The sequence below is a fragment of the Panthera pardus genome, unplaced genomic scaffold (assembly GCF_024362965.1).
Source record: "Panthera pardus isolate Hobbes unplaced genomic scaffold, ASM2436296v1 HiC_scaffold_24, whole genome shotgun sequence".
NCBI lineage: Eukaryota > Metazoa > Chordata > Mammalia > Carnivora > Felidae > Panthera > Panthera pardus.
The window spans coordinates 54,895,432-54,922,300 of NW_026526810.1; the positions used below are offsets into that span (position 1 = coordinate 54,895,432).

At 37.1% G+C, this 26,869-nt stretch overlaps 1 protein-coding gene across 4 annotated transcripts in view; it reads right to left on the bottom strand.

Annotated features, from left to right (window-relative positions):
* Positions 1-26,869, bottom strand: part of KNL1 (kinetochore scaffold 1) — a 67,072-nt gene that overhangs the window by 12,826 nt on the left and 27,377 nt on the right. For all 4 annotated transcript variants that reach the window (XM_019442545.2, XM_019442547.2, XM_019442548.2 and 1 more), the window contains 9 exons: positions 23,498-23,550; positions 17,668-22,740; positions 15,660-15,798; positions 15,210-15,277; positions 14,568-14,666; positions 6,470-6,585; positions 4,308-4,398; positions 3,203-3,319; positions 1,615-1,702 (listed from right to left, as the gene is read on the bottom strand). In XM_019442545.2, the coding sequence (XP_019298090.2) occupies positions 1,615-1,702; positions 3,203-3,319; positions 4,308-4,398; positions 6,470-6,585; positions 14,568-14,666; positions 15,210-15,277; positions 15,660-15,798; positions 17,668-22,740; positions 23,498-23,550 (5,844 nt within the window). The remainder of the gene's footprint in view (positions 1-1,614; positions 1,703-3,202; positions 3,320-4,307; positions 4,399-6,469; positions 6,586-14,567; positions 14,667-15,209; positions 15,278-15,659; positions 15,799-17,667; positions 22,741-23,497; positions 23,551-26,869) is intronic.

Consider the following 26,869-nt stretch of genomic DNA (forward strand, 5'->3'; position numbering starts at 1 on the left):
TGGTAGAAAACAGAAGGAAAATGCATTAGCTAAGACAAAATAGCAGGACTGCATAGAGATGACAAGATTTGGTTGGAATCTGGGATGCATAATAGAAGAATAATAGTAAATCATGTAAGAAAGGAAGACCTAAAAATTATTGTGGAGAATGTAAATGTCAAGCTTAGGTGTTTGGACTTTATTGTTATAAATGGAAAGAAGTTTGTGAAGGGAGTAACATAATGAAAACTGTTCTTCATAATTATTTAATCTGGCAGCAATGCGCAGGTTGGACTAGAAGGAGGTAGGATGAAATTAAGAGTGTAGAAAAATTGCAGGGTGCCTAGGTGGCTTGGTTGGTTAAGTGTCTGACTCTTGGTTTCATCTTGGGTCATGATCTCATGGTTTGTGAGTTCGAGTCCCGTGAGGGGCTCTGTGCTAACAGTGTGGAGCCTGCTTGGGATTCTCTATCTCCCTCTCTCTCTCTCTGCCCTTCCCCTGCTCACCATCTCTCTCAAAAAAATAAGTAAATAAACTTAAAAAAAAGAGTATAGAAAGATTAGTTAGAAGACTTGGAATAGCGTGTCAGAATTGATGATAGCCTTAATGGGAATGGGAAAGAATACGAGATGCTGAAGAAGCAGATATGACAGGACCTGATTAGAGAGACTCAAAGACAATGAAAGTTTTTAGCTGTTTACAGTATGTAACAATAGTGATGCCATTAACAGAGATGAGAAACATCATAGGGAGAGCAGATTTTCAGATTTTATTTTGGAAATAACAATGTCCTTAAGGTGCTTAAAGACATACTTGCATAAAGGTTCAGCAAGAAACTAGAAATGTTAAGTTTGGAACTCAAGAGAGAGGCTAAAGATGACCTCACTCAGAATAATTATAAGCTATTTAAGGGCAAAAATCTATGTTTATAATATCTTTTTTTCTGAGGCTAAGCATAGTATTGGGCATGTAGCAGGTGTTCAACAAATGATGAATTTAACTGAATTTGGAAATCATATAAACACAAATGTTAAGGCAGATGAAAGCATGAAGGAGAGAATATAGAAATGAGTAGATGATAAAATCTAAAGGCCTACAAAAGAAGTTAGAGAGACAGCAACAGAGAAGCTAAAAGGAATAGGCAGAAAAAAAAAGAGGGTAGTACAATATCATAGAGGTTTAGGGAGATGAAAGATTCAGAAGGAAGAGAATAATCATCAGTGTCAAATGCTGAAGGAGGTCGAGATAGCTAAGGACTAAGAGCTTCTAAATTTGATGATTATGTGGAATTTTGTGATTTATGAGAAAGCACTGCAGGACAACAATACTAACAAATCGGGAATATGAGAGGTCAAACTAAAAGGACAGCTATTTTCCAAATGGAGATAATAAGTTCATCTATTAAAAAAATAAGATTACAGTCTAGGTTATGAAGAACTTTCTAAAGAGGTTTATTATCTTGGGCATCTCTTGTTGATTGTGTTATGGATGACCACAGGTAAAGAGCTTTATTTTGCTCTAATGTCTCAAATTGCTAATACAAGGCTTCAGCATAGTGATACCAGCAATCTGTACCATAGGGAAGCTGTTAGGTAAAATTAAACTACCTTTGGGAAAGTGTTCAAAATACTTTACCTATTTCCACCTCAGTGAGACAGTTCTCAATCTTCTTAAGTATGTTGTTCATTTCATCTATCCTTGTCTGAAGTTTCTCCCTCTCATTCTAAAAATACAATATTACACTGTTAAGTTAAACCTCTAAACAAAACACTTTAACATTATAAATGGTTAAACTTACTGACCTACTGCTTTGTCTATACCATGAACAGGCAAATCTTGAAACGAAGGTCAAAGCTTCAAGTCTGGACTTAAGATGTTTTTAAAAAGCATACATAACAAGGTGACTTGGTCGGTTAAGCATTCAACTTTGGCTCAATGATCTCATGGTTCATGAGTCTGAGCCCCACATCGGGCTCTCTGCTGTCAGCACAGAGCCCGCTTTAGATCTTCTGTCACCCTCTCTCTCGGCCCCTCCCCTGCTCTCACATGCACTCTCTCAAAAATAATAAACATTAAAAAAAAAAGACATACATAACAGATTCATATAAACCCATTTTTTGTACTTTCCTTTATCCCAGCATTTCCATGTTAATATATATTACTTAAAAAAAAAAAAAGAATTCTTTTTGAAATTAAAAAAAATTTTTTTTTAATGTTTATTTGAGACAGAGAGAGACAGAGCATGAATGGGGGAGGGTCAGAGAGAGAGGGAGACACAGAATCCCAGGCAGGCTCCAGGCTCTGAGCTGTCAGCACAGAGCCTGACACGGGGCTCGAACTCACAGACCGTGAGATCATGACCTGAGCCGAAGTCGGAAGCTCAACTGACTGAGCCACCCAGGCGCCCCCCCAAAAAAAGAATTCTTAAAAAAATGTTCTATGGTCAAATAAATATGGAAAACATTGAATAGAATTAAAGCATTTTTTGTTCTTTTTAGACTTAAAAAAAAAATTCTGAGTTTAGACTTTAATATGCTATTTTTTCTCCAAAGGAAGGATATGGCATGTGACATTTCTCAGAGTTATTTGCCAAATGAAAATTTTTTATGATGAAATTCCCATCATTTTGGGAAATGCTACTTTAAACATGCACACACAGGAGCACTGGTTTGCTAAGTCAGTAGAGTATGCAACTCTTGATCTAGGGGTCGTGAGTTCAAGCCCCACATTGGTCATAGAGCTTGCTTGCTTACTTACATACATACATACCTAAAAATAAACATGCACATACATTCATAGATGGGTATGGACTATGAGGAAGATAATACTACAGTACAGTCCTTAGCAATAGAAGATCAGAATCCTACATTGTTTTACCTCAACATTTGAGATGAGACATAGGCCCATATTAGTAAATATATTCTAGAATTACTCAGATTTCCCTTTTTTTTTTTTTTTTTTTTAAGTAGGCTCCATGCCTAACGTGGGGCTTGAACTCATGACTCTGAGATTGAGAGTTGCATGTTCCACTGACTGAGCCAACCAGGTGCCTCTGGATTTCCCACTTTTGATAAATTGAACTCCACCTCTTATGAACCATTGTAAATTTATGCCCAAGTCTCATTCACATGTTTCTCCGAAGAAACATTCTTCATATCCTACAACCACTTTAAAGTAACTTTAATAGACCTTTCTTTCTATGCTGTTAGCTGTGTCAAATTACCTGAGCTGACTGTACCAGCTTGCTGTAGAGAGCCACTTTTCCTTGGTGAGTGAAGACTTTAGTCATCTTGGTAAAACGTGACTTTATTTTGTTCAGGTAAATTCCAAAGGCCTTCAGCTGCAAGAGAAAGTCAAAGGTTATAATGCCCTAAAACAAGTGAGTTAGAAAAGGCAAATGGTCTGGAAAGGCTGGATCAGCTGCTATGTGCTAAGCTTTGCCCATCCTACACTGATTCCTAAGGCAGGGCATTTCTCATTTGCAAATCTTAAAAAAAACAAAAAACAAAAACTCATTCATTCATTTAAATTAAGTAATCTCTGTGCCTAATGTGGGACTCAAACTCCTGACCCCAAGATCAAGAGTCATATGCTCCAAGAGTTGAGAGCCAGCCAGATGTCCCCTCATTTGCAAATTTAATCATATTTAATAGTTTAAGAATTTCAGTTTTAATTCCTGCTTAAAAAAAATTTTTTTTATGTTTATTTATATTTGAGAGAGAGAGAGAGAGAGACAGAGCACAAGTAGGGGAGGGGCAGGGAGACAAAGACAGAATCTGAAACAGGCTCCAGGCTCTGAGATGCGAGCAGTCAGCACAGAGGCTGACACGGGTCTTGAACTCACAAGCAGTGAGATCATGACCTGAGCCGGAGTCGGATGCTCAACCGACTGAGCCACCCAGGCACCCCTAATTCCTGTTTTTCATTCATTTATTCATATTACAAGTTAGAAAATAACAGGTTCTTAGTTAATTTAAAAAACTCTTTTAATATATTAGAGCACATATAAAATGTGTTGCTTATTATTTAACCAATTAAAGTAAATCTTTTCCTCATCTAAATCTAAGTGAAAGGAAAACAAGTAGGAGGAAATTCTAAATAAACTTCAAATATATTTCCTATTTTAAATTAGTTATTTCAGGTTTGAAAAATTATATATTAACAATTACTCATACATAATTAAATTAAAACCTTGATAACATATTATACCTGAGAAGTTAAAGAACTCATCACTAATTACCATGTAACAGTTACTTATTTCACAATAAACTGTGTTCAAAATGTGTATACTGATTCCCATTCAGAAAATGAGACAAAAATAAAAATACCTCCTCATCAGAGCAGTGTCTCATTTTTTCCCACAGGTTCCTATTTATATCAGTCAACAGTTTATCCTGGTTCAGTGCAGATAGCTTTAATCTAAAATACAGAAAAGTTAATTAATTAGCTCAGGGTTCAGAAGTCAGCTAGAATGAATCAACACAGATTTACAGGCATAATTAATTTGACTCTTCCTAATTCTTTTCTACCTTAAAAAAAAGGGGGCATTTACTCAAGAACAGTGGTCAGCTTCATTATTTCAACACTTGTAGAACAGTTCAAGAATGCTATGAATCATAAAAACTTCTCACAAACATTATTCTCAAGCAACTTGGTCTAACATGAAAACATGTTGCTTTTAAAGAATCTTTAAGGCCTATCAATGCGTAATTATTGTCAAGTTGTAGCTATTATTTTAAGTAAAAGTTCCCATTCAGCTCAGTCTTATCCACCTTTATAGTACAGCATTTGTAAAAGTAGCAAAGTTACATATTAGTCTCTTGTTAGTAAGTAGAATACATTTCTATCAGAGTTAGAAGATATTATATACAGGAGTATAGGTGTAAAATCAGACAGTAGAGCACATCTACTGCACATTGTGTACAAGATCTTATTTTATTCAAAATAAAACATTCTCAGACAAATCTGAGGCACTCAACTCTTTTAAAAAACATGAAGATAAGAAACTTTTCTGTCTTGTTCAGTGATGAACACCAATACTTTTTCTTTTTTTAAATTTTAAGGAGGTTTCACACCTAGTGTGGAGCCCAATGTGGGGCTTGAACTCATCACCCTGAGATCAAGACCTGAGCTGAGACCAAGAGTTGATCGGATACTACCTGACTGAGCTACACAAGTGCCCCAAACCTTAGTACTTAGTATAGTGCCTGGCAGATAGTAGGTGTTCAATATATAGTTGAATGAAAAAACAGGATCAGGCAAATCTGTGATGTTATAATTTAATAGCATCTTAAGTTTCTAGTTTTAAAACTACATAATTTTTTTTAAATGATTAAAAAATTTTTTTAAATAAATATTTATTTTTGAGAGAGACAGAGCACGAATGGGGGAGGGGCAGAGAGAGAGGGAGACACAGAATCTGAAGCAGGCTCCGGGCTCCAAGCTGTCAGCAGAGCCGGATGGCCCAATGTGGGGCTTGAACTCACGAACTGCAAGATCATCATCTGAGCTGAAGCTGGACAAGTTGGACGCTTAACCGACTGAGCCACCCAGGTGCCCCTAAAAATTATTTTCTTTTCTGCTTGTTAAATTGGTTCAAAAATTAAAAAAAAAAATTTTTTTTAAACGTTTATTCATTGTTGAGAGACAGACACAGAGCATGAGCAGGGGAGGGGGAGAGAGAGGGGAGACATAGAATCTGAAGCAGGCTCCAGACTCTGAGCTGTCAGCACAGAGCCCGACGCAGGGCTTGAACCCACGAACCATGAGATCATGACCTGAGCCGAAGTCGGTTGCCCAACTGACTGAGCCACCCAGGCACCCCAGATTGGTTCAAATTTAATTGGATAGTTCTAGATAACTAGGATATAAATATATTTTGGATTGTAAGTCCTAATTTACCTGAGGGAATCTAGATATACCTAATTTATAAATTATTGTGCTGCATCTACATACACCAAAGCATTGAGCTACAGTCTAATACCATGTTCTTTCATAATGCAAATCAAGGGCAAATGAGATAAAATTATAAACCCAAAGTCAATCTTGATTTCAGGCACTATATATAAATCTCTAAAGGGTATTATCTATCTTCTTTTTTGAAGATGTTCTTTTGCAACCAATTTATGATATCATAATCTAATAATCAATGTTTATTGAGGATGTACTTTTTGCTAAGAATGGCATCAAGACATTTTATATACATTATTTCCTCTGCTCATTTCTGCCTGCTGCGTATGTATCGTTATCCCTAATTTATGGATGTGGAAATGATGGTTAAATGACACATAAAGTTACACAGCTAGTGCTGTAGCCAGGATTGAGCTTTAATCTGTCTGACTACAAAGCTGACTCTTTCCTATATACCACATCACACTGCCAGTTAATGCCATGAACCTTTTCCTGTGCCCAGTGTTATTCTAATCAAAACCTATCACGCAGATTATTCACCCATCCAATGAAACACACACAAAAACGCAAACTTTCATACTCTTCAATCTTTTGGCGAAGAGCCTCACAATCTTCTCTATAAATCTGTATCTTGGGTCGGTAAACATATTGACTTAACATCACGTCTTCTGGAGTAGGTGGTGTGTTTACAGTAAACTGGAAAAAAAAGAAAATCAGTCCCTCAAAACTGGTAGTTTGAAGACAAAACCATGTTAAAAACTGTTTCACATTTCAGAGTGCTTATTTTAAAAAGTCATAAAAGAAAAATTTGATTACCCTATGAAATTGATATACCCAATAATCTAGTAGTTGGAATTTGAATTCAAGTCTCTGATGTCAAAGTCCATTTCCTACATTTGTTTAGTGGATGTTCCATTCACATGCGAGTCAAAGTGGTTTGAAAATGGTTATGTGTTGTTTTAAGAAAATCAATACCTAAAAGTTCAAACTTATCAGGAACTCTTTCATTAAAAGAAAGAAAAAAGATGCCAGTTTCCCAGATTTTTCTTTTCAACTCCCATTTTCTAGCTCTAATCCATACTTGTGTCTCAGAACCCTGATATCAAGAGTCATTTGACCTTCCAACAGAGCCAGCCAGGCATCCCAAATCCAATGACTTTTTGATGTCCTTGATGCAGTAATGGAAAAACCAAGTCAGCTCCTTACATCACATTACATATAAAAACCAAACCAAACAAAATCCCACAACTGCCCATTATTCATAGGCAGTATGGCACAGAATAAGTCATTTTACCACTCTAAGAGTTGGTCTCCTCATCTATAAAATGGGCACAATATTGACCAGCCTCTCAAGATTATGGTAAAAGGTTTTTTTTTAAAGGTTACTCAAGTCCAGAGCCTGATAAAGTGATCTAACAAAATGTTAGCTTCTTCTCACTTTCTACTTTTATTTGATAAATTAAAAAGAACTGAATGAGGTTTTAATCTCCCTTCTCTGTCTCTAACACATCTTCTAGCAGATACTAGAAGTATCTACTAGAAAGTATAAAATAAAATATAAAAGTACTAAGTAAAGTACTTATAAAGTATAAAAATGCTAAGATCAATTATAACTGAAGTTGATTCTCTTTCTTAAAGGTATATTTAAGGCTAGATTTATAAATAAAAATCAAAGCTCCATGCACTGGCTCAAAAAGAAATGGCAACACTAGAACACAGATTATGGGTTTTTTTTTTTTTTGTCTTTTTTTATAATTTGGAAGAGAGAGAGAGAGGTAGGGGGAGGGGGCAGAGGGAGAGAAAGAGAATCCCAAGCAGGCTCCATGCTCAGCACAGAGCTTGATGGACACGGAGCTTCACCCCACAGCCCCAGGATCTTGACCTGAACTGAAATTAAGAGTCATATGCTCAATTGACTGAACCACCCAGGTGCCCCCCAGATTGTGCTTTTTTTAATTTACATTTTTGTTTTGAGAGTGACAGAGAGAGCATGAGTAGGGGAGGGGAAGAATGAGAGGAGACAGAAAGAATCCCAAGCAGGTTCTGAGCTGCAAGTGCAGAGCCCAATGAGGGGCTCCACCTCACAAAACTGTGAGATCATGACCTGAGCTGAAATCAAGAGTCAGATGCTTAAGCAACTGAGGCACACCCAGACTGTGGTTTTAAAGCAAGGATTTTTCACTCAAAGAAATCAGGCCTCCTTGGGAAAATGGCTAAATGCCTTCATATAGGAGTCAAATGCTTGGGTAAAGGAATATTTCTTTTTATAGAAGTATTTGGACAATAAATGAAAAATAAATGATAGAATTAGTTTACAACTACTACTTTACAACTCCTAATTACTAGATCTAGATAATGATCATTATTGGATGCCTATTCATCACCATCACACATTATTTCCTGATGGAAGTAGGACTATAAAGTGAACTTGAAAAAAACTCGGAATCTGATAAAGCTTCTGCCGCTTTACAAAAAATACAAAGGATAGATAAAAGTTGGGTGTGCACAACTGGCAAAATCCATTTAGTGGTAAACTCTACAAAAAAAAAAAAAAAACCAAACAAACAAACCTGGTTTCTTCACTAAAAAGAAAAAAAAAAAGGAGACAGAGATGGAAAGGGACCTTACAGTTTAGGAGATGACTAAATTGATTGTAATCAACCAATTACAATATTTTGACCTCATTTGGGTCTCAATTTAGTAAACTGGAAGGAAGATAATACTGAAGACAATGAGGAAAAGAAAAATACTGATTGAATAATCATTTTAAGGTATGATTATTATATTTGGATATGTTTTTAAAATATGAGTCTTCATCTTTTTAGGGATACGTATTGAAAACCAGATAAATTGATGATGCCTGGGATTTGCTTCAAAATAACAGAGAGGAGGGAGGGAAATGCAGAGACAAAACAAGAGTTGATAAATTTTGAAGTTTGGTGATGTATACATGGGGAGGTCATTGAACAATTCTCTATTTTTGTCTATGTTTGACATTTCCTATAATAATAAAAGTCTCTTTACAAAGGGTAGGGTTCCTCCTGAACCTTCATAACCACCAGTGAAACACAGGGCCATGTTCCTAGAGATTCATCAGGAGTACAAGTGTCAGTGGGTACCAGGCTCATGCACTGTGGGTACATATGGGCTGCAACTGTCCATGCCATATGCACAGTTGGGTTAATTTGCTGCACCATGAACCCAGAACTATGTACACCAGTGACCCTCCTCCCCTGACTTATCTATTTTGATTAAGTACCCAATTTATGCACAATCAGCTCTTGGCTATTTCAGGCCTGGCAGGGGTACCTGCAATAGTTCCTTGATATCCCTGAGGAGGGTGTAAATTATAGTACTTCTGCCGGAGGCACTCCCTGCACATAATGAGCATCATGGGACACTACAAAAGCACCATTTGCTGGTGATGCCTTCTGAGCTCCTGTAACTGCAAACACATATGGGAGCTGTATATGTGTCTATAAGGGGTAGCACACACTTCCTCACTTGCCTCAAGAACATTCTCCTCAGGGGTGCCTGGCTGGCTCAGTTGGTAGATCATGTGACTTTTTAAAATGTAATCTCTACACCCAACGTTAGGCTTGAACTCATGGCCCCAAGATCAAGAGTTGGATGCTCTGAGCCAGCCAGGCATCCTGAGCATGTGACTCTTGATCTTGGGACTGTGAGTTCAAGCCCCATGTTGGGTGTAGAGCTTACTTTAAAAAACAAAAAAAGAGAAAGAAAAGAAAAAGGAAGGAAAAAAAAAACCACTTTCCCCAGTTCCACCCTAAAATAGACTCATAGTTATCCAAGTCCTGGATCAGACGCCCATAGCTGTGAACTTCATTTTCAATGGTCCATATGTACCTCTTTAGCTTGTCCCTACTTTGGAATTTTAAATTTCTTTCCTGGATAGCATAAACTCTCTTTCCATCTCTATGGGTTTGTTACCAGATCTATTTCCCTAACACTGATCCTCCTGACCTCTGCAAGGCCTGAGAGGAAAGGGGAAGATTCAGACCCTAAGGGTAGCTAACCTAAGGGTTAGCTCCTTAAGTGTCCTCTTCTTCACCTCTTCTGCCAGTAGTGTCTCTGCTCGTATAGTTCCCCTCTGCTTTCTCCTAGTCCCCTGGTACTCTTTCTGCTTTTCCTAAGAAGTTGTAGACTCTGGATCCACATCTAGGCAGCTTTCTACTCCACATCTACAGGTGAAACAAGAGGATTCTAGTGGGAATCTAGTGCATAGCTATAGTGATAAGAATAATGAGGTTGGGGACACAAAAGATGTGTGCCCATTTTCTCACTTTCCATCTTTGATTCACACTTCACATTTAGATATACAATTCTCCTGGAATTGATTTCTTTCTAAACAGCTTTATTGAAGTTTAATTCACATACCATATAATTCATACATTTAAGTATACAATTAAATAATTTTTTAATGTATATTCACAGGGTTGTGCAATCATCAACCACAATCTAATTTAGAGCATTTTCATCCCCCTGTAAGAAACCCTGTACCCATTAGGTGTCACTCTGCATTCTCTTCCACCCCCATTCCAGCCCCAAAAAACCACTAAGTTCACATTTTGGCTATTATGAATAGTGCTCATGTACAAGTTTTGTGTGGATGTATATATCCAGTTCTCTTGGGAATATACTTAGAAGTGGAATTCCTGAATCTTATAATAGTTCTATGTTTAACTTTTTGAGAAAATGCCAAACTGTTTTCCAAAGTGGCTGTACCATTTTACATTCCCACCAGCAATGTATGAAAGAAAATTCTAATTTCTCTACATCCTTGCCAATACTTTATTTTCTACCTTTTTGATTACAGCCATCATAGTAGTTGTGAAGTGGTAACTCATTTTTGTTTTAACTTGTATTTCCTTAATGACTAATGATGCTGAACATGTTTTCTTCTACTCGTAGGCCTTTTGTATATGTTCTTCAGACAAATGTTTATTCAGATCCCTTTGACTACTTTCTTTTTTTTAAGTTTTTACTTATTTGTTTATTTTTGAGACAGTGAAAGTGCAAGCAGGAAAGGGGCGGAGAGAAGAAGAGACAAAATCCCAAGCAGGCTCTGTGCTGTCAGCACAGAACCCAACACAGGGCTTGAACTCAGGAACCATGAAGTCATGACCTGAGCCAGCATCAAGAGTCAGACGCTCAACCGACTGAGCCACCCAGGCACCCCTAGATTCTCTTGACTGTTTTTTAATTAGGTTGTCTTTTTATTATTGAGTTGAAAAAGTTCTTTATATATTCTAGATACAAGTCCTTTATAAATGTAGGATTTGCCAATGTTTTCTCCCATTCTGTGGGTTGTCTTTTCACTTTCTTGATGGTATCACTTGTGGCACAAACGTTCTTTTTTTTTTTAAGTTTACTTATTTTGAGAGAGACAGAGATAGTGCAAGTGGGGGAGGGGCAGAGAGGGAGAGAGAATCCCAAGCAGGCTTTGTGCTGCCAGCGCAGAGCCTGATATGTGGCTGGAACTCACAAAGCCGCAAGATCATGACACAAGCCAAAACCAAGAGTCAGTCTCTTACCCGACTGAGCCACCCAGGCACCTTTTAGACTTGATTTTGGCATCTTTCTCATAAACCAAATGTCCATAGATGTGTAGGTTCATTCATCCTTCCGTCCCTCCTTTCTTCTTCCTTCCCTCTCTCCCTTCATTATTTAAAACAAAAACTTTATTTATTTTTATTTATTTAAAAGTTTATTTATTTTGAGAGAGAGACAGAGCATGAGCAGGGGAGGGGCAGAGAGAGGGAATCCCAAGCAGGCTCCATGCTGTCAGCATACAGCCCGATGAGGGGCTCAAACTCACGAACCATGAGATCATGACTTTAGCTGAAATCAAGTCAGATGTTCAACCGACTGAGCCACCTAGGTGCCCCAAAAAAAACTTTTTTAAAAGCTCTATGCCCAGTGTGGGGCTTCAAGAGTCATATCCTCTACTGACTAAATCAGCCAGGTGCCCCTGTGTAGGTTCATTCTTTAAAAGCTAGATAGAACTCATCTGGTTCTAGTGACAATTTTAGTGGTAAGTTATAAAATAAAATTTTCGATGAGAATAAAAGTTTTCCATGTCTTAGGTTAATTTCGGTAATTTATATCTTGCTAAAAAATCATCTGGGGGCACCTGGGTGGCTCAGTCGGTTGAGCGTCCAACTTCAGCTCAGGTCATGATGTCACCACTTGTGAGTTTGAGCCCTGCATCAGGCTCTGTGCTGACAGCTCAGGGCCTGGAGCCTGCTTTGGATTCTGTGTCTCCCTCTCTCTCTGCCCCTCCCCAACTCACGCTCTGTCTATCTCTGTCTCTCAAAAATAAATAAACATCAAAAAAAATCATCTGGGTCTTAAAATTTGTTGTCAGAGTTGATGGATTTAAAAAAATTATTTTAATCTCTGGACAGGTCTTCTTTCTCAACTAGCTATATTTTAGTTTTCTCTTTTTCTTTCTTTCTTTTTTTTAAATGTTTATTTACTTATTTTGAGAGAGTGCATGCTCTCATGCACGCACAAGCAGGGGAGGGTCAGAGAGAGAGAGAGAGAGAGAGAGAGAGAGAGAGAGAGAGAGAGAGAGAGAATCCCAAGCGGACTTTGGCTGTCAGCACAGAGCCCAATTGTGGGACTCTATTGCATGAACTGTGAGATCATGACCTGATGACCTGAGCTGAAATCAAGAGTTGGATGCTTAACTGACCAAGCCACCCAGGTGCTCATGTCTTTTTTTCTTTTTTTAAAAAAAAAAAATTTTTTTTTTAACATTTATTTATTTTTGAGACAGAGAGAGACAGAGCATGAACAGGGGAGGGTCAGAGAGAGGGAGACACAGAATCTAAAACAGGCTCCAGGCTCTGAGCTGTCAGCACAGAGCCCGACGCGGGGCTCGAACTCACAGCCCTCACGGACCGCGAGATCATGACCTGAGCTGAAGTCGGCCGCTTAACCGACTGAGCCACCCAGGCGCCCCTGTCTTTTTTTCTTAATTAGGCTCTTCAAGGGTTTTCTTATTTTATTGTTTTTTCAAAGTACCAGTTTTTGGATTTGCTATTCTTTCTACTAATTTTTGTTTCCTGTCTCATTAGCTTTACGATTTATCTGCATTAATTCTGTCTTCATGTCTTTTTTATGGATATTATTTTATGGTTCATTTTCCGATTTTTTTTTCTTTTTCTTTTTTAATTTTTATTTATTTTTGAGACAGAGAGATACAGAGTATGAACAGGGGAGGGTCAGAGAGAGAGAGAGAGAGAGAAAGAGACACACAGAATCTGAAGCAGGCTCCAGGCTCTGAGCTGTCAGCACAGAGCCCGACACGGGGCTCGAACTCACAGACCGCGAGATCACGACCTGAGCTGAAGTTGGACGCTTAACCGACTGAGCCACCCAGGCGCCCCTCTTTTTTTTTTTTCAATATTTATTTTTGAGAGAGTTTGTGAGTGCATGGTGTATACGCATGCATGAGTAGGGCAGAGGCAGAGAGGAGGACAGAGGATCCAAAGCAGGCTCCATGCTGACAGCACAGATCCCGATGCGGGGCTTGAACTCATGAACCATGAGATCATGACCTGAGCTGAAATCAAGAGTCAGATGCTTAACCAAATGGGCCACCCAGACGCCCCTCATTTTCCAATTTCTTAAAGTGAGCATTAAAAATTCCTTTATTTTTAGGTTCTCTTCTATAATAACAATGATATCTAATACTTTTAATTTTCTGTTAAGTATAATTTTTGCTGTATTTCACATAGATTTGTATTAAATATTCTCCTTTACTGTGCTTTCTTAATGGTCTTGATTCCCTCTCTGATCTCACAGTTATCTACAAGTGTATTTCTCAATTTCCAAGAAGGTTAAGAATGTTTTAGTCCTTTTATTAGTTCTAATTTTATTGGATTAAGATCAGGTGATATTGTCCGTAAAATCTACATTTTTTTTTCAGTCTGTTAATACTTTCTTTGTGGTCAAGGGCATAACTAATTTTTATAAATGTTCGGCAGACTTAAGAGAAAAAAATATTCCTATTAAATTTTTTTCTTTTTTTTTTTTTTTAACGTTTATTTATTTTTGAGACAGAGAGAGACAGAGCATGAACGGGGGAGGGGCAGAGAGAGAGGGAGACACAGAATCGGAAGCAGGCTCCAGGCTCTGAGCCATCAGCCCAGAGCCCGACGCGGGGCTCGACCTCACGGACCGTGAGATCGTGACCTGAGCTGAAGTCGGAGGCTTAACCGACTGAGCCACCCAGGCGCCCCTTAAATTTTTCTATTAATCTTTTAAATTGAGTTTGTTGATTACATAATTCAAACATTGTATAATCTTACATAATTTTGATTTTGAAAAATGTTTATTAAAAATTTTTTATACTTGGATTTTTATAATAGTGTGAAAAAGTATATGTTCAAGAAAAAGGATCAAAGACAAAATACATAGCAAGGAATGAGAAAAAATAAAATTTCGCCTTATCAAAATCTATGACACTACAAAAAATCAATTTTTATGCTAAGCACAATATACCTACTATAGAAAAACTTTCTGCAGGAAAATATGCTTCCTTAGATTCTTTTTCTGTTTTTGTATAAACACACGTTTTGATGCAGTCTAATAAACAAGTACAATACATTTTGACTGAGATAACTATTTTGTCAAGAAATTGCACTTACTCTGGTTGGGAGATTGCTCTGTCGGGGTTTCTGTATCAAAATGTGGACCTGAAGAAGTATAAAGAACTCCTTTATTGTAATTTTCCCATCTTTGAGTTTCTGAGGAAAGAAAAAAAGTTTGCACAACTATTCAAAGTGAGTTCTTTTTGACTATAACACCCTACTTTGTTTCTAAATAGCTTACAGTATATTGTGGAAATATCTAAATATCTGTAAAGCTATACATGAAAAGATTTTATCTAATAGTATTTCTTAATGTTATTCAGTAACAATAGAATTAAGAACAAATTATAAAACATAGGTCTTCTAATTGTGATTTCTACTTCATATGACTAATGAACATGCTGGGTCCTTAATAAAAAACACCTGTTTTCTGTATAGTTGAAATATTTCATAATTAAAAAAACATTTTTTTAAGTTTCTTTTTTTTGAGAGAGAAAGAGTGAGCAGGGGAGGGGCAGAGAGAGAGAGGGAGAGAGCTGATCAGCCTGGGGCTTGATCTTTTGAACTGTGAGATCATGACCTGAGCCGAAATCAAAGACTTGGACACTTAACCGATTGAGCCACCCAAGCTCCCCTGAAAAAATTTAAAAACAAAAAGAGGAAAACAGTTGCAACAGAAACATAAGTATTTTAACATACCTCCTTCAAGCTCTCTTCACAAATAGTGTCTCTGAGGAACTGTGATTCCATTTGACTATTGTGGTGTGCTAGAGGTAAAGCAAATTCAGGAGATGAACATGTCAAAACTGAATTGTAAACTTAATTTTAACCATCATTCAGGTTTATATGTGTGGTTCATTCTATTGAAGATATCCACTAGGATCTTTTGGGGAAGAGAGTCATTTATAGTGCAAAGTATATCACAATTTTAAGGCCCCATTCGATGTTTCTCTTACAGTTTATAGTCTATCACTTCTCAATTTATTAAAATTATTAAGAATTAAAAAGAGACTAAATATTTTAGTTATCAATTAGCTATAACTCCCAAAAAGCTTAAATAAATTTTAAATATCTCCTAAACTGAAATACATTTATTATTAGTCAAGTAAGCAGATGACTTCTATTATTTAGCCTTCATGAAGATCTTACTGCTGAAGTCCAGAGAAGTCCCATCGGCCTTGATCGAATCCAGAGAACTGCTGCAACTACATGGTGTCCTGCTTAGGCTCTTTATTAATACACTGTTAGCATTTTTATCTATATCCCCTTCAGCATGGTGATCAAAAATCTGAAATTATCAAGTAAGGAACATCATCAGCATGAAGTTAGGACTTTGCATACTTATAAATAACTAAATGTTTGTTAAATGCTAACAAATACTACTTCTTAACATAAAACTTATCTATAATTTATATGAAATACCTCAGTAACAAATTAGAATAAGTAATAAGCAACTTATTAAACCTTTATAGTAATTTATTTAAGAATATATAGAAATCACCTTGTACATTATATCGCATAAGCAAATGGTTTCTCAGATGTGTCTAAGTTAAAGACAGATCCAATGAGCTGACAAATGTTGACCTATCCAATTATTTAACTACTAGCCACCAGGGTCAGGGCTACCATGCTGAAATAAACCAGCATAGAAAATTGGCTATACATAGTGGCTCTGGCTAGAGCACAAAGAAACTTACTTCCAGGCTTTAGTACTTCTTTCCCCAGGTGACCAACATTCCTTTGGCTGATGTCAAATAAGGGATGTGGTCTTGCTTTTACCATTTTAGCCATTTGACTTTACAGCCTTAAACGCCATTTTCACCTACTACTTACATAAGTTTTGAAGACAACATGTTCTTGGTCTAAATGTTAGAATGTAATCTCCATGAGAACTGATTTTTTTTTTTCTGTAAATTCTCATTGATTCATTCCCAGCTCCTAAACAATACCCAGGACACAGCAGATATTCACTATCTACTGAACAAAATAACACTAATTTTTGGGGCGCCTGGGTGGCTCAGTTGGTTGAGAGTCCGACTTCAGCTCAGGTCATGATCTCACAGCTCGTGGGTTCGAGCCCCATATCAGGCTCTGTGCTGACAGCTCGGAGCCTGGAGCCTGCTTTGGACTCTGTGTCTCCCTCTCTCTCTGCCCCTAACCCAATTGCATTCTGTCTCTATCTCTTTCAAAAATAAATAAACAGTAAAAAAATATTAATAATTTTTATGGAATCTTTTTAGTTTTAAATTTTCTATCACTGATACTACTTCAAAGCTTCATTTCCTCAGGACCTCATATTATAGAAGTACTAAAATAATTTTCTAAGCTCACGCATATATTTCTTAATAGTATTTAAACTCTGTTTTCTATCAATCTCTGATACTTTCTAATCTTTATTTCTCCACCTATACAACTCAATTTGAGTGATAGGTTTCATTCTCTCCAAGTTATCTAAATGAGTATTCCTTCAACTTAAAAAAAAAAAAAAAAATCTATGACCTCTTTCATAAATTCAGAATCTCACTTACTTCACCTTGAGATACTGGGCTTGACTTAGGCATTCTCTCATTCACTAAAGAAATGGACTCTCAGCTTTCACATATCTTCATTAGCCAAGAAAATTCAAGCAGGCTTTTCTTTATGCAGTTTGCATAACAAAAAGTTGTTTTGTTTTTTACCCTCTAGATATTTAGAACACTAAAGATAACTTTTCAAACTACATACACCCTGCCTGGAGATTCTCATATGCAAACACACAATAACAAATTGCACAATTTCAGCATTAATTTTTATACTACTTCCCATTTCATTTTTTTGTGATTTGTCACTTCAAATTGTTAGTCAAATAATTTCTTAACATGCCACACACGATTATTTCCCCAGCCCTATAGTTGGAAATAATCAATTCCTGCTCATCAACTTCTGCCTTAAAATTAAAATTCAAGGGCCGCCTGTGTGGCTCAGTCAGTTACTGACTAATGATTTCTGCTTGGGTCATGATCTCAGGGTCATGAGTTAGAGCCCTGAATTGGTGTGGAGGCTGCTTGGGATTCTCTCTTTGCCCCTCCCCTGCTCGTGCACATGTTCTCTCTCTCAAAATAAATGAACACATATTTAAAAAAATAAATAACATTCCTTAGTTCAAGACAGAGCTTACCTCCTGATCTTGTGGAGTATCACTAAACCTAATCTCACTTTTTCTGATTTTTGTCTCATTCTGAATATCATCTTCTTCTTGTGTCCAGGTTCTTTTTTGGCTATTACTAGTTTCTCTTATTTTATTTTCAGATGGTGAAATCTCTCTTTGATATGTCTCAATCAAAGCCTTTTCCTCAGTTTCTACGATAATAGAGTCTGAGGAATTAATCTCACCAGGGTATATAGGAAGGTTTTCCTCATTTATATATTGAGATGGACTTAAGTTCAGCTTAGTTGCAACAAACTCAATGCTTGATTCCTTACTGAAGACTGGTTGAGTTTCTAAGTGACTTAAATCAGCTGTATCTCCTTGAATCTGCTTCAGGTCATCAATACCAGTGACACTACAATTTTTCTTATTTGGCAATCTGGGCAAAAATATTCCCAAAGAACGTCTCCTTACTTTATCTTTTACAACTGTGAGTGGTACAGAGACAGTTTCAGTTCCATTATGAGAAATTTTATTTTCTTTATCTCTATCATCTTCAACATTGCTGGAAACTGTGTTAATATTATGTATTTCTGTAGCTTGCTCTATACTCATATGATTGTGTGCCTTATTTACCAATGCAAGTAATTGTTCTGGAGAAGGTGGTATATGAGCAGTTTGGAAATCTAAAAATTCTTCAGTTTTTCCATTCAAATTATTCAGATCTGATTTGACACTACTAAAACTTGCAGTATTAGATGCAATTTCAGGAGATGATGCTTCTCTAGAATTAGCATGAGTGTGAATAACTTGCTTAGTCAAGTCAGAGTTACTGTGGAAATCTGTATTGTATTTAGTTGCCTGAATATTTTTCCTCAGCTCTTTTTTACAGGCTATAGTATACTGTTGGGCATTATTGAGCATTTTGGACTCATTTGCACATGTGGGTACAGAAGAATTTCCCATAACAATATTTAAATCCTTATTTCCAGTGTTAGACAATACTGTTTCATCTTTATTCACAATTATTTGTCCTTGTTGAGATAATGGAGGTAGCTGGGTTGAGAGATGAGGCTTAGAAGTCACACAGACATCATCAACAAAGGTCATCTTTAAATTATGTTCTGCCTTATCAACAAAGCCCTCCATTTGATCCTTTGGGAGCTTAAAAGATACTCGCTTTGAATTAGGTTTAGTTACCTCCCCCAGATCTTGACTATATATTAAAGTTTGATTAGCTATCACATTTTGGGGCTCCTTAATCAGATCTTGATCTTTGAGCACTGTTATAGCACAGTCTAAGTGTCCTTTGGTAATAGTTTGAGTAACTTCTTCCTCTAACAAAGAACAAGAAGCAGAGAGAGGCAGTCCCTCAGATTTCAGGTAATATTCATTGGCTAAATTGTTTGCATAAACAAGATCGTTTTGCATTGGGCAATTACTGGCTTTCTCATCTTTATCATCTGAGGACATGACATTCCCCTCCAAATTGTCAAAATAGGAAATAGCATTTGGTAAACAGGAATAATTATCACTGGATCCACACATAGCAGTTGCATGACTGTTTGTAAAATCTGTGTTTCTTCTATCTGTACTATTTAACTGACAGCTTTCAGTTTTGGCTTTTTCCAATGTATAGGCCTGGTCTACAACTTTCCCCATGACCTGTTCATCCACAGTGCTATTGAATTTGATCATTTCTAACTGACTTTGACCCCCAGACAATGTATTAATAGGAACAGAGGGTATCACATGATGCTTTTGCTCAGAGTAAACAATTTTGTTTTCTACAGCCAGTGCTTGTTTTTTAGTGAGTTCTTGAATAGAGTGACCATCATTATGAAAAGAAATACCCAAGGTTTTTCCTTTAGCTATTCCAAATTTAGGGCACTCTTGAAGAATTTCCTCTGTAGCTTGACAATCAATGAAAACAGTATGGGATTTGGTAACTTCCAGATCACAGTGATTATCCACAAACATTACAGTTTTGTCCATAGGCCTAGTAGTTATTTTATCTGGTGAGACAGTTTCACATTCTAAGGCAGTTGTGTGACTTCTAGTCATCTCCATGTCATCCTGCCCACATGTATACAAAACAGTTTTAGAAGTTCCTGCCAAAGGCACCAAGCGGGAATCCTCTCTATCTTCCAGAACACTTTTGTTACTTATTTTCACTGTACAACTCTGGGTGATATCCATACCATTTTTATCATTTTTGAAAAATGCAGTTTTGTCATTTTTGAGACTAAGGCTTTTCCTTCTCTGACTTTTGCATGATATAGTATCATTCAGAAGTTCAGGCTTTGGTACATCTTTGTCATTTTTCCAAATGGTTGATTTAGGCACTTCCATGTTATCACCAGCTATAAATCCTACAGCTTTCTCTATAGGACCAATGTTAGGCCATTCTGTCAGTGGTGTTAGCTTGTTGACTTTTGCTGCTGAATGGTCACTTTCACCATTCTCTGGAAAGAAAACACTGTCCTCTGCAGAAGGAAATGTCACTCTTGGCTTTTCTGGGCTTTTTCTTTTGCATAGTTCAAAGCCAGGTCTGTCTGTAAGCACAGTCCTATCCTTTGCTTGGTAGTCAATGAAAACAGTGTGGGACTTTGTCATTTCCAGTTCATTGTAATTATCTACAAACATTACGGTTTTGTCAACAGGCCTAGTGATTTCATCCAGTGAGGCAGTTTTACATTCTATAGCAGTTGTGTGACTTCTAGTGACCTCCATGTCATCTTGCCCACACGTATACAAAACAGTTTTAGAAGTTCCTGCCAAAGGCACCAAATGAAAATCTTGTTCATTTAATAAAGGTTTATGATTTATTTCCACTGTAAAACTCTTGGTGATATCCATATCATTCTCATCACCCTCAGAAAATACAATAGTCTTATCAACTTTTAGTCTGCCAACACTTTTCCTTCCACAAATTTTGACATCTTGCTTTTCATTCAGAAATCCAAGTTTCTGTATACTTTTGTCCTCCAACACATCTATGTTATCATTAGAAACAAATACTCCAATTTTCTCTGCAGTTTTACTACATTTTTCGACTTTTACAGCTATCTGTTTGTTTACTGTTGTCAGCTGGCTGTTAGTATTTTCTAAATCAGTCTTACCCAATTCTTGTACCTCAGAAGGACCAAATCCAATGACAACAGTATGACTCTTGGTTAGATCCATATTTTGTTCTTCCTCTGAACAAATAATTATCTTGTCATGAGAACAGTCAAGTGTGGGATTGCCTAAACTTTTCCTTAGTGGCTCAGGCAGTTTAGAATTCTGGCCTGGTGCAGATTTCACTGTGTAACTGTTAACAGCAATATTATTTTTCATGGTAGACTGTCCTTCTAATACAGAAAATGACTCTGTGGTAGGAAATAAAGGTTGCTGACATAAAACTGTATTTCCATTATTTCCCAGTGTTACTTGTTTCTCAAGATTTCCACCAGAGTATACCATATTATGGCTTGTTGCTATGTCTTGATTAGCATTAGCTGAGTGAGGAGAATCTTTGTCAAGATAGGGTTCAATCTTGAAAACTTGATCTTTGTCTTTGCCCCAGGTGTCAGCTGGGATGTTTTTAGATATTTTGTCTGGCTGTTGGGATGGTTCCATAGGACTTTTGGTCATTTCTTCCCATTCATTTGAAGAGCTTTTGCTTTGAGAGTGAAATTTACTGGTATTCTCAGATGTTAGAGTGTAAGATGCAAGAGGAACTTGACTTCCTAGGTTAGTTGTGTGGCTTCTAGTCAAATCCATATCTTCATCTGTGAATATTTCAGTCTTTTTGTCAGTCAATGAAAAGGATGAAGAATTTGCCAGGCTCTGCTGTAATCTTCCCTTAAATTCATGAGGAACTGAGCTACAATTTATATTTATTTCCTCATCCTCTGACATGGTTTTGAGATTTTGGAGCATCATTTCTTTTTCAGATACTGGTGTGTCTGCTCTCTGTATGTTTGTCTGATCTTGTTTAAAAATCTGATTATCTATTGCAACTGTATGACTCCTGGTAATGTCCATGCTATCCTCTCCTAAATAAACAGTTTTCTCTGTGACAATAGACATGGTATCTGGATTGGGATATATTTTAGAATAATTACTCTCATTCTTCAGTAAATTTTTCTCTTCTCTCATACCTGAGAGACACTTGGTTAGTTCCATAGCATCATTACTGCTAGAATAGAAAAATGTTTTATGATCTTGAGTAGCTGGGCTCACACATATAGATTCTGGGATCATGGCCAATGTTCTGGCATCTTGGTTAGAAGTCTGTGTGACTATGTGAGTTTCTGTCTCTGTAATAGGACTTCTGATAGTATGTATTTCACCCTTAGGGTTGAAAGAAGGGTCTTGAAAAGCAGCATTCAGTTTATTCTTTAAGAATGTCTTCTTTCCTGGAGCTTTAGTTCCATAAGCTGTTGGAATATCCATCATGACATTATGAGTTTGATTTTCTGTATTAGATAAATTATCTGCTGAGGGCAAATTCTGGATAGTGTGATTAACTGTCAAGTCCATAAAGTCATTGCCATAAATTGTAATATCATCACCTTTAAATTCCCTTAAGCTGGTCTCACTGGATGTGGGAACCAAAGTCTGAATATTGGCTGTATGACACTGGGTGAAATTCATCTCATCATCTTGTTCTCTAAAGATTCTAGTCATATTATTGCTATTTTCATCTACCCTAAGAGATACATGCATTTGATGTACAGAAGAGGCCCTATTTGATTCTTTGGGATGAACAGATATCTCAAAATTTTCTTTATCCGGTCCTGTTAAAGCATTAGATTTTCCTGTTTTCAATCTTTTTATGAAGTCATTAAAATTTATTTTCTTTTCTGAAGAAGTGCTTTGATCCATGGAAAAATTTAATTCCTTTTTCATTCCTAAATCCTTAGTATGGAGCTTTAAGTTAGCCAGAAATGATGAGGTATCTATCTTAGTGGATTTTTCACTTTTGGTACAATCTAAAAGGCCTTTGGTAATCATCACAGTGTGACTTGTTGTTAGATCCATCTGGTTTTCATCTGAAAAGACGACTGTCTGGTCATGTGCATGTTTCTTTTCATGGCTGTGTTCTGCAACTGAAATCTATAATGAAAGCAAAATGTAGGAGATTAGATCAAATGCAAACTTTTAGAAAGGTATTTTATAACATGTACTATATACAGAGTACTATATAAACAATCCTCAACGATGGTTTCATGATATACTGTTTGTCTGAATCAGTGACATGGTATGTAGCATATTTTTGCACAAACTGAAAGTTCAAGGTTAATTATACACCTACTAGAACGACTAAAATATGAAAAAGACTGACAATGTCAATTATAATAAAAACTCTAATTACTAATTAGATAGGTCATTCTCATGCTAAATAAAAAAGACTGAGAAAGGGATAAGTGCATGACAGCTAATTTATAGTATGCTCTACTCTTAGAAGTTGGGTTCTTTTTGAATCTTAAAGCAGCAGTTTTATTTGTAAGGATACAGCCTAACTTCTTGCTACTCAAAGTATGGTCCGTGCACTAGTATCATCAGGAGATTAGAAGTAAAGAATCACAGGGCCTGCGCCAGATGTACTGGAAAAGTATCTATATTTCAACAAAATCCTGAGTTCATATGCTCATTACAGTTTGAGAAGTCCTGATATAATTAATATATTTCCCTGTTATTTATACTGGTTGTGACTGAACTGTCCTTAGTTAACTGAAAAGGTAAGAAGTTTTCCAGTCTATGCTGGTCCACTTTGGTAATTAACCCCTAAATCATGCCATTACCATTAATGTTTTTGTGTGTTAACTATAAAGGGAGACTAAAATATAAAGGCACATGCATGAACTCATACCTCTCTCTGTTGCATCTGAGACTGAATGGGAGCACAAAGCAATGTGTTCATTCCTATTGAAAAAGAAGAAAAAACTATAGTCAATAAGAAAAAAATATATTATCAAGAGCCTGATTTTTCTTTCCTTAGGTTCTTTATCATTTATGAGTATTTACTTAGTATTATCAGTTACTAAGCCCTTCATAAGAACTTAGGTATTAAATTTCATTAAGACTTCCAACTGTCCCATTTTAGGGACAGAGAGATCAGCAATTATTATATTCTCTATGTGACTGAAATATTTTTAGAATGTGGTAAATTTGTTTTATCAAAGTTTATTTATTTATTTTGAGAGAAAGAGAGCAAGTGAAGGAGAGGCAGAGAGAGGGAGAGAATCCCAAGCAGGCTCCACGCCCAGCATGGAGCCCAATGCGGGGCCCAATCTCACAGCTGTGAGATTATGACCTGAGCCAATATCAAGAGTTAGACACTTTGGGGTGCCTGGGTGGCTCAGTCGGTTGAGTGACCGACTTCAGCTCAGGTCATGATCTCATGGTTTGTGAGTTCGAGCCCCGTGTTGGGCTCTGTGCTGACAGCTCAGAGCCTGGAGCCTGCTTGATTCTGTGTCTCCCTCTCTCTCTGCCCCTCCCCCACTCATGCTCGGTCTCTGTCTCAGAAATAAATAAACATTAAAAAAAAAAAAAGAGTTAGACACTTAACCAACTGAGCCACTCAGGCATTCCTAGGATGTAGTGATTTAAAAAAAAAAAATTTTTTTAATGTTTATTTATTTTAGAGAGAGACAGAGCACAAGCAAGGGAGGGGCAGAGAGGGCCAGAGACAGAATCTGAAGCAGGCTGCAGGCTCTGAGCTGTCAGCACAGAGCCAGACGCAGGGCTTGAACCCACAAACCAGGAGATCATGACCTGAGCTGAAGTCAGACACCCAACTGACTAAGCCACCCAAGCGCCCCGCGGATGTAGTGATTTTAAAGGGGGAACTGTAAAGTTGGAAAGTTTGGAGTACTTTTCTTTTCCCTCCATTTTATTTTTATTCTCTGGATAGTAGAGGTTACATGGGAAAGAATACCCAACTGATGAGATAGATATGTTAGAGTAAGGAGTAACTGGGTGGCTCAGTTGGTTGAATGTCAGACTCTTGGTTTCAGCTCAGGTCACGGTCCCAGGGTCATGGGATTCAGCCCCATATCAAGCTCTGCAGGGAGCCTGCTTGAGATTCTCTCTTTCTCTCTGTCCCTCTCCCTGACTCACGCGCATTCTCTCTCATAAAAAAATAAAATAAAATAAATGAAATGTTAGATAAAGATTTTGAAGCATCTTTTATTTTATGTTAAAGAATCTAAAAAATTTTTTTTAATGTTTATTTATTTTTGAGAGACAGAACATGATCAGGGGAGAGGCACAGAGAGAGACACAGAATCCAAAGCAGGCTCCAGGCTCTGAGCTGTCAGCACAGCCCAACGCAGGGCTCGAACTCACAAACCCCGAGATCATGACCTGAGCTGAAGTCGGACACTTAACCGACTGAGCCACCCAGGTGCCTCTATGTTAAAGGATCTAGATGCTTCCGTGATGAGATGTGCGTTTTATAAAAAATAACTCCAGAGAAGGAGAAGAAAGTAGATTTAAGAGAAGATGAACCATGAGGAGCTGCTACAATATTGCAGATATAAAGAGGATGAAAAGTTATGTTTGGGTAAGAGAAAATGAGAATGAAAATAAGAGATTAGACTCAAGACTTTTTGAATTGAAATATAAAGATTTAGGTCACAAATGGACTTTCGAAATAGGAAGGGATTGAAGACGCTATGTAAAACAGGAAATACATTTTATAATACTTAAATTTAAAGGCAAATCTTTAGACCATTTTTTAAAGTCTTTATTTAAATTCCAGTTAGGTGGTTAACATACAGTGTAATATTAGTTTCGGGTGTACAATATAGTGATTCAACACTTCCATACAACACTGGTACACATCACAAAAATCTCTAGAACATTTTAAAGTGTTTATAGCAGGGCACCTGGATGGTTCTATCAGACATTAAGCATCCAACTTCAACTCAGGTCATGATTTCACAGTTTGTGAGTTCAAGTCCCACATCGGGCTCTGTAATAACATAACACCTCAGAGCCTGGAGCCTGCTTCAGATTCTTTGTCTCCCTCTCTCTCTGCCCTTCCCCTGTTCATTCTCTGTCTCTCAAAAATAAATAAACATTAAAAAAAGTTTTAAAGTGTTTATGGCAACCCTGATTGAATATGATGAAGTAATTATAGGCTTTTTTATTTAAAAAAATTTTTTTTAACATTTTATTCATTTTTGAAAGAGTGTGATTGGGGTCGGGGCACAGAGAGAGACAGACACAGAATCTGAAGCAGGCTCCAGACTCTGAGCTATCACACAGAGCCCGATGTGGGGCTCAAACTCACAGACTGCGAGTTCATGACCTGAGGTGAAGTTGAATGCTCAACTGACTGAGCCACCCAGGTGCCCCATTATAGGTTTTTTGTTCAAAGTCTTACTTACATATCAAGCTTTCATTCATTTATCAAACAAATATTTACTCAGAACCCATTATATGCCTCAAAACTCAACTACCTACCAAGGCACAAAGAATAAACAAAATTTCTGGACTCAGAGTTCCTAGTTTAATAAGACAGCCAGAAGTAAATACCTGAAATACAATGTGTAAATTCTACAAAAGACTGAGCCATAAAAGGTATGGTATGATAGTACAAGACAGAGTGATTCCTTGGTTTTGTCAGAGAAGGCTCCATTTAACCCAGTACTACTTAGTGTGTGGTGCCAATCTGTGAACTGCCTGTTACCAATTCATGATGAAATAAGGAGCTTGCAACCAATGTAAATCATGTGATATTTCCTTCATCAAGAAAGTTTTACTAAGAAAAAAAAATGTCACCTAACTCAACAGTAGCTTACTGCCAGAGTTGATTTACATTATAGTGCAAGTTCCTTTTCTGTCATGGACTATAACACTTTGTGGACTGGCTATTTTTTTTTTTTAAGATTTTATTTTTAAGTAATCCCTAAACCCACTGTGGGGATCAAACTCACAATCCTGAGATCAAGAGTTGCATACTCCACTGACTGACCCAGCCAGGCACACTGGACTGGCTATTTTGAATAGGACTGAAATTAAGCTAAGTGAAAAACTAAGTTAAGTGAAAAATGAGAAGACCAATAGGCAATTTGGAATAGGAAGGTCACTTCAGATAAAAGAAACAGCATTTATAAATGGATACAGGCAGAAAAAAAAGTCAACATGGAGAACTATAAATACTTTTTCATGGGCTAGAGCAAAGTATGTCTATAAAGGGCAGGAGATAAGATTGGAGAAGTTGGGGCACCTGGGT